At 39.4% G+C, this 15,317-nt stretch overlaps 1 protein-coding gene and 1 long non-coding RNA gene across 2 annotated transcripts in view; one reads left to right on the top strand and one right to left on the bottom strand.

The window, feature by feature from the left end:
- itga1 (integrin, alpha 1) overlaps positions 1-15,317 on the top strand; it is a 60,279-nt gene that overhangs the window by 37,726 nt on the left and 7,236 nt on the right. Inside the window, exons 4-17 of the mRNA XM_026173499.2 lie at positions 1,142-1,230; positions 3,000-3,111; positions 4,820-4,947; positions 5,683-5,831; positions 6,160-6,310; positions 6,393-6,567; positions 7,305-7,378; positions 8,688-8,835; positions 10,350-10,495; positions 11,521-11,661; positions 11,755-12,006; positions 12,208-12,338; positions 13,032-13,207; positions 13,308-13,459. Of these exons, the coding sequence (XP_026029284.2) occupies positions 1,142-1,230; positions 3,000-3,111; positions 4,820-4,947; positions 5,683-5,831; positions 6,160-6,310; positions 6,393-6,567; positions 7,305-7,378; positions 8,688-8,835; positions 10,350-10,495; positions 11,521-11,661; positions 11,755-12,006; positions 12,208-12,338; positions 13,032-13,207; positions 13,308-13,459 (2,024 nt within the window). The remainder of the gene's footprint in view (positions 1-1,141; positions 1,231-2,999; positions 3,112-4,819; positions 4,948-5,682; positions 5,832-6,159; positions 6,311-6,392; positions 6,568-7,304; positions 7,379-8,687; positions 8,836-10,349; positions 10,496-11,520; positions 11,662-11,754; positions 12,007-12,207; positions 12,339-13,031; positions 13,208-13,307; positions 13,460-15,317) is intronic.
- Positions 2,102-14,819, bottom strand: LOC113025590 (uncharacterized). The gene is made up of 3 exons (XR_003272818.2): positions 14,499-14,819; positions 5,557-5,599; positions 2,102-2,636 (listed from the first exon to the last, which is right to left on the bottom strand). It is a non-coding gene; the product is annotated as an uncharacterized LOC113025590 (long non-coding RNA).

Genomic DNA, 15,317 nt, shown 5'->3' with positions numbered 1-15,317 from the left:
GTCGCGGCAGCCACTGCACTGATAAAAATGTTGTAGATAAACTGCATGAACCAATTCTGAGGTGTATAAGTGAGTTCACTTGTGTTCAGTAAACAAAATACCAGCCCTGCTTTTGACTAAATCAATCAGCCGTAACTGAAAACTACTAATGTGAAATGTTTGGGTATTCTAGGAAATTGGGAAATGGATTTAAAACAAAGACTGATTATGAAGCTGATTTGCCATAGTAATAATTAGTTTACTGTTTTTCAGTGTTGTGAAAACTCACTGCAGTTTAGATCCACAATCTAGAAAATCACAGGCAGAGCACCAGAGCAGGAGCAGTGCTCTGATAGGTCCAATTTGTTCTGATTGCTATCAAGCATTACTGAGGAAAAAGCTTGTATTTCGGTGTCTGTCACTCGTTCCAGTCCCACGTGGGTATCATGAGCTGCAGGGTCCTGAACTGTGTCATTGGAGTTAAGAAATAAGGATGGGTCACTTTCCAAATCAATTCAGACCCACATCACAGTTTAATGTTGTTTTAAAAAGTTTGTTTATGAAAGACAAGGATTTTTTTCATCCTGAGGTCAGCAGGGAGCCGGATTGTGCTGCCTTTATTAGTATACTTTAGTGAGTGTGGGAAGGAAATAGAGGGAAAAAACCCACCCGGAAAGGACGTATAGGGTAAAAATTTAACGCACTAACTGCTAACAGATCTGTTGCACATACAATAAGAAATTGTTTCACATCAAAATCACTTCTCAGGGAGCAACATTCAAAATTGAAAAGGCATGTTTCACAGATTTGCAGAAGGAAAAACTAATTCCTATCCAAAACATTCCCAAGCTGCTAATTTTAGACACATGTTGGGTTGGTTTAATGATTCCCCTAATTCTTTCCCCTTCACAACAAACAGGCTGTTTACCAACAAAATATTTGTGTTGTGCTCCATATTCTTAGTTAATAGCCATAAGCTACACACAGAGGGGCCACATGGTAAAGTAATATAGCAGAGTATATTTAGTCTCATGTCATTCTTTGGGATAGGCAGCACTTTTCTTGTGGGAAAATGAAAACGAGAAATTTACCCAGCTGTGCTGCTCTCTGTTTGTCTCACTCTGTTATTCATCTAGTTTATTCTTCTTCTTTTTTTTTTTAGAAAACACAACCATTCCCAACTTGCGTGAAGTGAAGGAAAACATGACCATGGGAAGCACACTGGTAACGAATCCCAAAGGAGGATTTCTGGTAAGCAGGAAGTCTTCTACATTTTCTATAGACAAGAAGAAGAAGGACTGATCTTTGCATATTTGCTGCAAGACTACTCAGCAGCGAATTTGCAGAACACGCACTAAACCTTTGGCCTCCATGGAAAAGTCAGGCTCCGTGTCCTGGGAACGTAACAGGATGCTGTGAATCAATTGTGGTAATGTTGAAGTGTTTAAACATGTAGGGTTGTGCTTAAGAACTGTAGTAAAACTTTATTTAAACCTGAGGATCACCAATGTGTCAAAACTACAGCGCCAGTAAATGCATGTTTTTGCAACTTCTTGAATGGTTCGTGTATGAAAATCTAATGTAGAAATGTGAGGTGGAGCTGCAGTTTAAACCCTTAATGTGATTTACACAACATGTCAACACCATGTCTGTATTTATAAGGTGGAACACCCAAAACATTTGGTATAAATCAGGCTACCAGAGGAAACATATGACATGATAATGAGCAAATAATGAGTTTAGTAACACATTTCAACACAATCTAATCACCAGCTGGACTGCATGTGTGTTTAGTCATTTACTGAACATTTACAATACTAATTTATAGCCGTGCCACTCATTATGCCTGCCTGTTGAGCCATCACAGTGGTGCACTGATTTTCCTGAACTATTACATGCATTGTTATGGAATTTTCTGCAAACCTGAATGGTCCCCAAAGGATGAATCCTAATAAGTATACTGCTCCAACTAATGCGTTTTTTTAGCCTCAGGTTTTCTATCAGTTTTGCTAATTAGCAAATGTTAGCATTTTAGCAATAATGAGATACTTTAATGCTAAGCAGGCCTTTGTTTCTGGGATTACTAGCATTGTCTTTGAATAAGAACTTCAGTACTCACAACTACTTGTATAAAATCTTTATTATCACAGCAACAAGAAAAAAAACCCAGAAGCATTTCAGCACATGGCTTTTCTCAGAGTTTCTAATACACATGTAGTCACAGCTATAATGAGCACAGGTAGCAACGATCAGCAATTCATCAACATACAGAAGTGACGGCCTGCTCCAAGCACATACATAGATTACACACCATTAACGCTATCAGAAACACACTGAAAGACAAAAAATTAACAAACTATATCACATAATACACAACTCAGATCTGTATCTAGATATTAATTGACCACGAAAACATTACATAGACGCACATAAATCAATAATCTAAACATCTTATAATCAATACATGAAAAATACAGGCCGAATAAGTCTATGCAGCCCCATTTATTAATTCTAAAAAACAAGATAACGAGTGTTCTTCATTTAATCCACCAGGACACGAGTTTGTAAATGATGTAGCCAATAAGGCTTTCTTTGGAGAAGTTGTTGTTCTCTATGAATGAGAAGGAAATGTGTGGATGATGTACGTGGGGTATCATCTGGAAGCAAAAATAATATGTAGTCAGTTACTTAACAGATTTAATTACTTGTAAATTAAAGGTGCCATTCCAGACTGTTTCTATCCACTTTAACCCCTCCCTCTAAGTAAAGGCCTGCTCCCTTTAGCAGTTTTCCTCTGTTCTGTCTCCTTTTCTCCTTTTCTTAAGAGAAACAGTCTGAATCAACCTCTTGTGGGTTTTAATAGTCTCTTGATGTCATCCTCAGTTTGAGTCGTTCTTTCCTCTTTGTTTCTGTCTTCAGTAGCTCTCCTCTCATCCATGACCTCATAATAGTGGAAAACTAACTAGTCACAGCCTTTGAGTCTCTGTTTGTTTGTATGCATGTGTGTCCTGTTTCCACAGGCGTGTGGTCCTCAGTATGGCTACAAGTGCGGCCCGCAGCATTTCATCTCAGGAGTTTGTACGAATGTCAGCTCTTCCTTCCAGATCCTCAACTCTTTTACAAAATATCAAGGTACAGTACAGAAAATCTGCTCAAGACAGGACGCTGTCTGTACAAGTTGTCTGTCTGGGTTGAGAGATAGCAATCTCCTCGTCATACTAGTACCACCCAGGACCCTGACTTTAAACTCACACTCCCTCAGCGAACATAGAGATTAGAGCATTCTTCTTAATGTAAACTTGTCTGTGACGACCCCCCCCCCCATCCCTCTCATGTCCAGCCCAGCCCATCTGCTGCATTGTATGCCCAAGTTAGGAGACAGTTTACTGGGCTTGCATGGCGTTTCCCTGGATGGAAACAGCTTTGAAAGAACCCTAGAGTAAACAGCGTACAGTCATTTTCTCTTTCATTCCCTCAGGTTTTCTGAATCACTGTTACTTTACCACAAATAATCATATACACAGACTTATTGTATACTTCTCATACTCATTTAATCCTCTAAATAATGAATGAAGGTAAAAAAAAAGTTTTGAATGAAACAAAAAGACTTTAGAAATACAGTTCTTACATTGTTCCTACACAGACGTCTTGCCTCAAGTAATTGTTATAATTAATATAATCATAGTTGTTAGGTTTCTACAGTTTGAAGGTTTAAAATGAATATTTACAACAGATTTCACAACTCGTCAACTCTAGTTCCTCCACAGGTAAATGATAAAACCAGGATGACTTTTTTGTACCTTTTTATTTGTGTTATCTGCTACATACATAATGGCAATTGTAATTGTTGTCAGCATTTACCACCCACCAATGCACAGCAGTAAATTGACTACACAGGTCTGTCACCTTTTGAAGTAAAACTGATTTCTAGTTCACTGAGCTGAAAGACATGCGATGGCGATGGGTCCATTTGTCCCTCCACAGTTCACTCCTCCTATTCAAAATTACACAATAGTCACCTAATGATTCTTCACCCAAATTTTACTAAAGAGAAAAATCATACTTTTGATTTTATGGACACATTGTCACACAAATTTCCACTCTTGGTCTGGATGCATAGGTTTGTTTATGACATAATAATGTCTTATGCTTGGCTATGGTCAGTAAAAAAACTAGGCGTGTATGGTAGGTGCAGCAGACATTTCGAATGGGCAACAATAACAAGGTTGTCCAACACGATCAATATAACTTCACATTTTGATGAATGAAGTCCGTTTACAACATCCCACTCCACGTTCTTCTCCTGTATTCACTATTCCTATTATGCTAGCAGATTCTCTTCTTGTATAATAATAATGTTTGTAATGTAACCTAGTAAAACAAAAGTAGAAGCCTTAAAAAAACAAAAAAGTCCATATTTTGTAACAGAAATATTCATTTTGTTCCCCCATTGTGCTACCCTCTATAAACCCCCCACCCCAACTTATACGTACACAAACCAACGCACGCACGCACACACACACACACACATACACACACACACACACACACACACACACACACACACACTGATCTACGTTATTACATTTTGATTTGGAGCTTGTGTGTTTACCGTGGGCGCAAGTAAACAGGAAACAGACTGAACGTGTTACATAACCTGATGTCTTACTTAGGAGAAAAATCACCAAATCAAATACGCTTGTGTAGACTAGCCAAAAGTAAAAAGAAGCAAAAGAAAAAAGTCCAGTCTCAGCTTTCAGCACCCCTGTTAGTGCTTACAGAGAGAAACTGAAAACTAAACGTACCCTTTAATTAAATGTCATTTTTGGCTCTGTTCCAGAGTGCGGGAAGGAGATGGACCTTGTGATCGTGCTGGATGGATCTAACAGTATCTACCCCTGGTCGAGTATTACGGAGTTTCTCAATAAGTTCATTGGGAGACTTGAGATCGGACCTAAACAGACACAAGTCAGTTGCACTATTTAAAGAACAAACTAAAAAAGCCAATTTTCTTTGCATATACAGTACTTTTAAAAAGCCTTTACCCACTCCATCCATCATTTCAAAAAATAAAGAAATAAAGAGTGGCTATAGACGTTTGCAGAGTGGTTTATGTGTGCGTTCAGTGCAGGCTGCACAGCCATACATGAATGAATAAATGGAATAGTTATGTAACATCAATCAGATATAGAAAAGGAATGAATGGAGGATTATATTAGTTAGTAATTATGTTTAATGACTTTACTGTGCTCCATTATGTAATTTTTCCACACGTGTAAGATGCCCTTTATAAAGCAAAGTTCATAAACTGAGCACTTTACAGCCTTTAAAGTAAATTCAACCTCTCGCTCACTAAGTTTGAACCTGAGTGTATTTCTGTCCACTTGAATTGGATCGCTCTGTGAATGTGTTTTTCTTATGGTTACATTGATCTGGCTCACAGCTTGTGGACTTTTCCACAGGGAAGCACTGGAAAGTCTTCCTACTGTGGAGTCTAGTGGTTGGAAGTCAAATCTTCCATGGCTGCTGAAGTCCTCTGCAGTCTGTATAAAGAACATTGTGTCATATCAAGCTCACCAGACCTCAGCCACATCCTCTGCAGACTGTCTGGGGGGAGAAGCTGAGGAGAGAAGAACATAGAGAGAAATTTAATGTAGGAGAAAGTTTACATGTTAAATGTGTGAATGTATGCGTGTTTTCTAGGTGGGCATTGTGTCTTATGGCGAGACCGTGAGTCATCAGGTCAACCTGAGCCAGTTTGACAACATGCCTGCTTTGCGGGATTTTGTCAAAGAGCTTCCTCAGCACACTGGCACCAAGACGATGACTTTCCTGGGCATTGATACTGCCAGGTACCTAACATTAGCTGTCTTATTTGGGCAAACCCGGCAACGGTTGACCACAATTAATAATTGAGTCTTTCTGGTTTGGCAAGGTTTAATGGATATTTGAATAGGAAACTGTCATTTCAAGTCTGCTTGACAATTGTCATGGGCAGATTGTTAGAAGAAAAATAGCACAAGCCTTCCAGTTGGCCTTGCAGATAAATTTTCAGACATGATGGAATTCAAATCTTATGAGGAAATTAAAAAATAGTGTTGCAATTGATGTGTCGTCAGAAAAAAAAAACTAGCATAAGTCAGGATTGTCTGAGTAACTTTGAAGTTAATTGCATTTCAGAGAGGAAGCCTTCATGCCAGAGCGTGGTGCACGACCTGGAGTTAAGAAAGTCATGGTGATTGTGACTGATGGAGAATCACACGACTACTATAATCTACAAAAGGTCATCAAAGCTTGTGAGCATGATGACATTGAGAGATTTGGCATCGCTGTGAGTACAAAATATTTTGTGATGTTTCAGTTTTTGGTCAGAATAGTTTATCCGTTAATGTTAAGTACTTTCTCGTTTACAGGTTTTGGGGGACTACGGTCGCCAGAACAAATCTCTATCAGAGGTGCAAAAGTTTATCAAAGAGATCCAGAATATCTCCAGTGAACCTATCCAAGACCACTTCTTCAATGTGTCTGATGAGGCTGCTTTAGTGAACATTGTGGATACACTGGGAAGCAGGATTTTGGCCTTGGAAGGTAAACGCATAGACACAAAATATGCATGCTCTTGAAGCCACATTAGCAGTTTCACTTTTGTCAAAGAAATGGATGTTGAAATAGTTCGACAAAGACCGACAAAAGCAGGAAGGAGCTAGCCTTGCCCCCCTAAATAGATCCAATAGGTATGAATAAAAACTACATGCTGAACACATTTAACAATTAAGACATTTAAGGCAAATGATCAATTCAATCAGCTTTATTTATATAGCGCCAATTCACAACAAAAGTGAGTGTTTTATATTGTGAATACCCACGATAATAGAGGAAACTCCAACAATCATATGAACCCCCTATGAGCAAACACGTGTTGACACAGACATCTATAAATGACTTTGTGGGCTCAGTTCATCATTTTAGGGTGTGTTGAAAAAGGTATGTTTACTGGCTATCAACTTCTGATTGATGAGTCGTTAGCATTTCACAGTCAGACCCACCCCTCACTGGTCACATTCATTTTAGAAATAATTAAATGGCACACATGGAAACGGTATTAATGCCCATCGTTTTGATTATCTTCCTCTTCATGTTAAGCTAACATAAGATATTACTTCAGTTCTGTCACAGACAAATATTTCCCTAAATTTCAAACGATACCCATATTTAAGTTTCAGACCCATATTCTTTATATGTTTCGAAGTAAAAACAGATTTGACAACATGTGATTATCTGTGGTTTATGTACATGTAGCTAAACTGAAATTTCCCTTTCTTCAGCTACAAGTGGAAATTCCACTTCCCCCATTCAGATGGAGATGTCCCAAACTGGGTTTAGTGCTCACACCTCAAACGTAAGTTTCAGTCCAACTGTTTACGTGTGATTAATACACCAAACTGCTACCAAATAGATTGTTTACAGAGGAATAGTTGGGTCCTGCTAAATCACTTATTGCACCCAGACCGCACCAAATGGCTGAAGGATGAATCATATTTTGAGATCACAGCAGTGATAAGTTGCTCTATCTGTGGAATCAAAGTGAACTGTTTGCACGGACATGGATTCATCAGCAAGGAAGTTAACTGCTGAACTCATCCCGACACAATACCGCATTGTTATCTCTGGTCCATCTACAGCTGTTTGGTGATTTAGCTCTGTGGGTTAATTTTGGGAAACTTGAGAATTGCTCACTGTGATATCCTGGCAATATCGTGTCTGACTGTATGTGAGTCGGAAAGCAAATGAAAGATGTACACAGCAGAAAAGTCTGTAAGGGATGTTGAGTCAGAAGGCTGATTGGATAAATTCAGTATCTATTTCCTGCATGTAATAAAAAAAACGCCCCTTTTTTATGTTCCTCCTCCTGCTCTTATCTCCTCTGACTCTCTCTTACTCTGAATTGGCTCCTAAGCTGAGTCATAGTACTGAATCCTAAACATGTGACGCCACACTTTAGCAGTCATTAGTGGGAAAGAGCCACTCGACGCACTTTGTTGTGGCTAATGAAAGATGTCATGTCCTGTTGCAACCCCTCCCATTCCTATTACTTAACTGTGCTGCCTCTGGACAAAAAAGAGCGATAGATATATTCACTTGAAATAATATACCGTATATGCTTGTTATTTTATTATGGGATCAATAGCTGTACTTTTAAGTTGCACTTAATGTGCACTTAAAGGCCACAGTCGTATGCCAAAGTCAGTGCTCTTTCTTACATTTAAAAATAAAGTAATCTGGATTTGTGCCATAGTATCATTTTTTATTTTATTTTTTCATTTTTTTTTATTATTACTTTTGCATAATATTGCTACCAAACAGATTCCAAAAAACTATAATAACAGAAAGTTGTGAAAAGCACCCATCAGCGGTGCAACTTTGATTGTTTGGGATCCTGAAGGTCTCTGATGAAGAGCATTCACACAAGTGCAGAACTTAAATATAACTTTGTGATGCTTGCACTCTGCTGCTGCTTACCACCACTACATTTGAGGGGCTAAGTAGTGTATATGAAATGCAGAGTCTACCTCAAAGTAAAATTTCTATAGGGATATTTTGCTTGTTAGTGTAGATGTGTAAACCACTACACTATGGAGCCACTGTTTTGCTTAAATAAAGGATTGGGTTATTTTTTCCACCACATATTTGTCTGTTGTCTCCCTTAGGAAGGTGTGTTACTGGGAGCAGTGGGAGCTTATGAATGGAACGGGACAGTGGTAATGTACACTCCTAGAGGAGACGTGGTTCCAGGGAAAGATGCTTTCTTTGACCCACTGAAAGAGGCTAGGAATGAAAGGCTGGCCGCGTACCTCGGTGAGTGGAAACTTAATAAAATTTATAGTTCCTTTAAATGTCACTGATATATAAATTTAAAGTCTTCATGGATTAAAAAAATATATAATAACTGACCTTTAAGTGAGTTCCTCTGCACAACACTTGCTCTTGTGTACTTACATTACCCGTTAGTGCTGTTAGATGCAAAATAGCAGCCTTTACTATAAAAGAGACTTTGTTTAAATGTTTTTTGGTGAAACGTGTTTAACATGTTTACATATTATACATATTTAGCCTTAAAAATGAAGGGGTCAGAGTTTGTTAGGAATAAAATATTCTAACAACATTACTAATACAGTGCAAAAAAATGTAAATCTACTCAGGAGGCTATTTATAATATGTACCTTTGGCTTCTCATATGTATTTATGTCAATTATGGAACCAAATTTATGAATAGTTTTAATGCTACTGCTGCTGCTTTTTATGATGCTTTTATTACCATCTAAATATCCAGGCCTACTTTGCTATAAAGCTCCACAGGCCACTTTAAGTACTAGCTGTGTTTGTTGGATATAATCTCATTTAAAGCAGCCTAAAAGTAAAAAGGCTTACATTCTCTTTTTTCCCTTAATATGGAGAATCAGGACTAGCCGTGTATGTGTATACTTCTGTTTATTGCATTTGGGGAGTCTGAAGAATTACATGAAGTCATGATAAATAAATAAAATTTAAAAAATGACTTTAGCAATTAATTAATTTGATGAATAAACTTTGGTTTCATGTATTTCAGTTTACAAAAATATTTTTGCTTCATGTTTATAACTGCCTGATTAACAGTCTTCCTGTTTTCTCCTCTTCTTTGACTGTACGCTTTATTTATTTATTTAGATTATATATGTTAATAATTTCTTAAAGTATATCAATCTTAAGCAAGTTAAAGCTAAAAAAAAAATTAGCACGTTGAATTAAAATACATGGAATACACACCTTTTTTTGTTCCACCAACCTAGATCTGATCTAAGTGTTTCTGATGTAAAATTAAGTTGCAGAATAAATATGGAAGTTTCTGCTGTGAGGGGGAAAATAGGTACGTCATTTGTCTGACTTCGAAAGCAGATTCTGTTCTCTGTGTCACATAAATAATAATACACAGGCTCGTCGCTCCATGCTGATGCCTTTTATGGCTCGTAAAGCAGCCGTGGTATCTTAGTATCAAGTTATTTAATCAACATGTCATTAGATGGAGCGCTGGTAGCTCGCACACTATAAACTCAGCTGTTGGCACATGCTCGTTCTGAATGCTCAGGCTACAGCACGCAGAGCTGCGGTGCGCTTTTCTAAGTGGGTGTGTGTTCCTTTCCAGTGTTTTACAGTTTCCTTCTCACACGCAGAAGTAAACAGCTGCCAGAGGAGGCATTAAAAATATCCCATAAACAGAGCGAGGGTGCATTTTTTTTCTAGAGAAATCGTAAATCGCAGATACTTTTGTGACACTCCTGAAGGTTCGTACTGTTTGGATTGAAAAAACGTGCTTGTAAATGCACTCTCCGCAGGGTATGATGTGCAGTCAGCATCCACGTCTGAGGGAGAGCTGTACATCACAGGTGCACCGCGGTACAACCACACCGGCCGCGTTGTTATCTACCGACTCGATGAAAACAACAGAATCGTCATCTCGCAGATACTGAAAGGAGAACAGGTGAGTCTTTGGCAGGCTTGGCTAGCCTCAGTTCCTCAGGGCGCTTTTGCACTGGAGATGTGAGAAGCTTAAAGATGGTAACTCGCAGTTTCTATCTTAAGCTAATTACACATGTGTCTTTAAGGAAAATAATAAAAGAAAGGGAAAGATGCAAAACACAGTAATTAATAGAAAACACACCTTGTCCGCTGTTGTGTTTTACATATCAGAGCCACTGTAAAAACACATCATTCACATAAGCCATTATTTATAGAAACAATAGCTTCATTTACATCTGCTGAGCTCGCAGTAGAGGAAAAAGTCTGAAAAGGGTTTTTTTTAGAAAATCCAGCAACACATCCACATGGATATTGGCCAATGAGAGAACTCCAAGGAGTGGTTGGGCAGATGGTCAGTAAGTGGCTCCAGGCCATTCGTTCCTGGCAAAAGGAAGTGCCCAATAACACAAGCAACACTATGTTTAGTCCATAGTGCGCTATAAAGGAGCAGTTTTTAAAATATGGCTACAAAATGTGCCTGTATGACAAGTCATCAGCCTGATTCAAACACAAATAAAATAATGCAAAAAAAACCCCCCAAAACAAGTGATGTGCAACATATTTAATATAGACACACTAAACAGTAATATAACAACCTCTCATACGAGAAGCTTCTTCAGTTTTGAACTGAAGAAGCTTCTCGGATGAGAGGTGAAACGTCTTCAAGCAACTTAAAGAAGTCCAGACGCCTTTCTTTCCCAGCTCCTTAGATAGCTTACAATATATCAATAAATAGTAAATAAATACATAAAAGCACAATAATATAAATATTGATGACTATGCCTGTAAATGTGTGCATATTTATGTCTTATATATTCAGGACAAGATGCACCAAATTCTTTGTGAGCATTCAGCTATATTAGTTTATATTATATTAGTCTGTGGCTTAATGTGGGCTCTCTGGGTTCACTGCTTACTGCATATAATGTGCAAGTTGAATGAATTCAGTGGAGTAAACACTGAAAGATGATTTGGGGCTTTGCGCAGATTGGTTCCTACTTTGGCAGCGTCCTTCAGACTGTTGACGTGGATAAGGATTCCTTGACTGACCTGCTGTTGGTTGGAGCTCCAATGTACATGGGCCCAGAAAAAGATGAGCAGGGACGAGTCTACGTCTACAGGCTCAAGGTACAGAAAATTAGTTCAGTCGGATAACTTTTGCCAGACGTCTGCTAAAAGTCACAAAATAAAAGAGCTTTTTTTGTTTTTCCTCCGTTACAGAATAACAAATTTAAGCATGAGTATACTTTAAAGCCTATTAATCAGTCCTGCTGTACGCTCCAATCAGCCGGCTGCACCAATAAAAATGAGCCGTGCGGCGCCCGGTTTGGTACAGCCATTGCAGCAGTGACAGATCTTAACCTTGATGGGTATAATGATGTGGCGATTGGTGCGCCTTTTGAAAATGACCACAGAGGGGCTGTCTACATCTATCACGGAGACCAGAAATCACTCAAAAAGAAATTTGTACAGGTGAGAAGATGGAATTTATAATACTGAAAGATCTGTTGTTGTTGTTTTCATTACAGTATTCTTTAGATAAGGCTACAGATGCTTCCGCTCTGTGCAAATACTGTTTACCCAAGTTAGCATCACTATTATAACCACAATGGATTTAAATTAACTGCAGTTTTGCCTCAATATCCCCTGCTTTGTTTGTTGCTGTGTCCTCAGCATATTCCTGCAGGTGGCGATGGCGAAAAGGTGAAATTCTTTGGTCAGTCCATACATGGAGTCATGGATCTAAATGGAGATGGAATCACTGATATCACTATAGGAGGTCTGGGAGGGGCCTCGCTGTTCTGGTGAGTCGTGGCCCATCCTCACATACAAACATTCACTGCAAAAACCACACATTCCACTTCAATCGTTAACAGCAGCAGCAGCAGCGCTGCAGCCCAGAGACAGCATACATGTCCACTTTCCATTGCATTAATCAGGGTTTAGACAGCTGTGCATGTCCCACTGGGGTTGTAGGCTGGTGACCATCAACCTCCTCGTGATTTCTCTTTTAAAAGCCCCCGCAACATACTTCACAGTTGGAGAGCAGCATACATCCTCAGCCCACAAAGTTTTGAAGCCAACAGCATGATTTAACCTCCAAGGCAGACTTTCTCCCACAGCTTCTACTGACAGAGCTTCGACTAGGCTGTGTGAAAACTCCATTTCCCAAGTGACTTAGAGTTTAAAAAGGATTTGGCAGCAGGCAGGCTCTTCCTCCAGGACTGCTGGCTCTGTTTTAGAAAGCTTAACATTTGGATGCTGAGAACTGAAGCCAAGTTTTATTCTCAAGATGCATTAGTTCCTTCCTTTGTGAAAACTTATTTATTCTACTCTGACTGCATCAGTGACATCATCTATTTAACGTGCTGCTATAACGTACTACTTTGTGGTTCGTTGCAGTACTGTGTGCAGGATGTGCAGTGCTTGAACTGCACACGCACTATTCCTGCGTGCTTTGTATTCTAGTAGTTAATGCATTTCATTTGTGTTACCAGGTCCAGAGATGTTGCAGAGCTGCATGCCAGCATGACTTTCAACCCCTCTAAAGTCAACCTCCAGCAGATTGAGCACCAGTGTGAACACGGCAATAGGAAATCTATTTGTGCGAAGACCAACTTGTGCTTTACCTACAGAGTCAAATCCAACCAGCCGACTGTAAAAACAACTGCAAGTGAGTCATGTAACAAACCAACTTGATTCTGCAATTTTTCTCCCTTATTTTTCTTCTTTATAACCACATTTAAAAAAAACAAACTTCTTGTGTCTTGTAGATATGACCTATACTATAACACTGGACAGTCTGCGTGCCACATCCAGGGCCTCATTTATTAGCAAAGATTTAAAAAATGACCGCAGGACTACACAGAAGTTCACCATCATGGACGGAACGAAAGAATGCATGGAGAAAACCTTCATGATGTCGGCAAGTTGTGTTTTCTTACCTGTACAAAGTCTGACTTTATTTTCAGTCTGCATTTACTAAACACAACATTCAAGTGGATTCCTTTTGTTGCTGCGCTGCTCATTAGTGAAAGTTATATTTAGGGCTTCCTGGAAATGTTAATGGTGTTTTAGGGCTGTTAGCCAGAGAGGAGGGAGGGTAAAGCTGTCCTATGCAGAGCAGGAAGACCTAACATGAAACAGACCCCGTCCTGATCAAAGCATGCTCCGTTTAAACCTTGTGCCGCACTGGCCGATAAATTATCTGGAGACACTTAGAGAAAGGAGTGAGGATGAAACAGTGATTAGAGTGAATTAGAAGGTGAATTAGGTAGTGATCCATTGACTACTTTTACCTGTAACTGCTAAAAGCTTTTAAACCTTTGCTGTACCACCTACTTTAAAACCAAGCGTCTTCTTGGGCAGCTTCTGCTTCCTGGCATTCGTGCCAGCCATGGATTTCTCTGACTGGCTAACCCTTTAGTGAAGGAAAGAGGAACTAATCGTTGGAAACAGCTGTTGTTATTATGTATGTTGAGTATGAATACCTGCTCTGTTCAAGTGTGCAAGTCAGACCAGAGACTTCCCACTTGTCCTCAGGCAGAGGTCGAGAATTTAACAAGCACGGAAGAAGCGTCGCGTCTATATTTGTCTCTGCTAAAGCATCAGTTAAAATACAAATAAAGTTAATATCAGTGACTGAAATTCTGAAAAATATAAACAGTGTGGTTTCTAATTGTTTAAGCAACAGGCACAGTCTGTGCAGTTCAGTGTTGCTGATTGTAAATGCGGCACTTTCATGTTAAAAGCTCTTCATCAGCGTCCTTTGAGTTTTAATCAGCATTTGGAACGGTCTCAAGAAGGACTTCATCATAGGCAGCGCCTCAATGTGACACACCTCTTTCAAACTGGATCTGCGTGTGTCCATCATATGAAGGCTTTGCACAATCGCACAAGCACAAATAAATCTCAGTTACTTTGGTAAATTGCTTTTTTTCTCAGTAGCAGAGACTGTCACAAACCTGTGTCTGTCCTGACGTCCGTGGCGCTAGCGAGTGTTGCTTTTTTGGCGGCTTTGATGAAGGACTTTGCTACCACCATGATGATGCTTTCTTTTAACCAGTGAAAACACTGCCTCAACATCTCCTAAATGGACAGGAGCAAAAGTTTACGCTGACTCTTATAATCCCCAGAGGACCAATCCAAATACCTCTGACCTTTGCTCTACCATCCGTTTGACATTTCTTTTAGCTTAAAGCAGGGGTGAGTGACTCCAGGCCTCGAGGGCTGGTGTCCTTCAGGTTTTAGATGTGTCTTTGATCCAACACAGCTGATTTAAATGGCTAAATGACCTCCTCAACATATCCTGTGATTCAGGTGTGTTGACCCAGGGTGAAATCTAAAACCTGCAGGACACTGGCCCTGGAGGCCTGGAGTTGCCCACCCCTGGCTTAAAGTGAAATGCTGAATGGTTTTCCAGCAAAGTGTTGCAAATAGACTCGGCAAACACTTTATCAAGGACTGCACAGCAACACTGGAGACTTCATTTGCTCTGAAAACGCCTTCAATTCTTCCAGATAATCAAAACAGGGGCATTATGGAAGTAGCCACTAGATGACCTTAAATAGTGTCTAAAAGGGGGTGACAAAGGTCAGGTGCAGTACTCAGATATGCTGTGCAATCTAAGCTGTGATTGACTTGAAGGGAGTGAACTGTGCCAAGAAAGCATTCCTCATATCATTACACAGCTCAGTGTTCAACTCACCATTTTACCACATTTGTTTTGAAAGAATCAGTTTGCAGTTGATGCAGCAAAGCTTCAGCGTCAGAAAGCAGCCAGT

The sequence above is a fragment of the Astatotilapia calliptera genome, chromosome 7, assembly GCF_964374335.1.
Source record: "Astatotilapia calliptera chromosome 7, fAstCal68.1, whole genome shotgun sequence".
NCBI lineage: Eukaryota > Metazoa > Chordata > Actinopteri > Cichliformes > Cichlidae > Astatotilapia > Astatotilapia calliptera.
The sequence above is the reverse complement of the archived record's forward strand: the minus strand, read 5'-3'. Positions and strand labels throughout refer to the sequence as shown.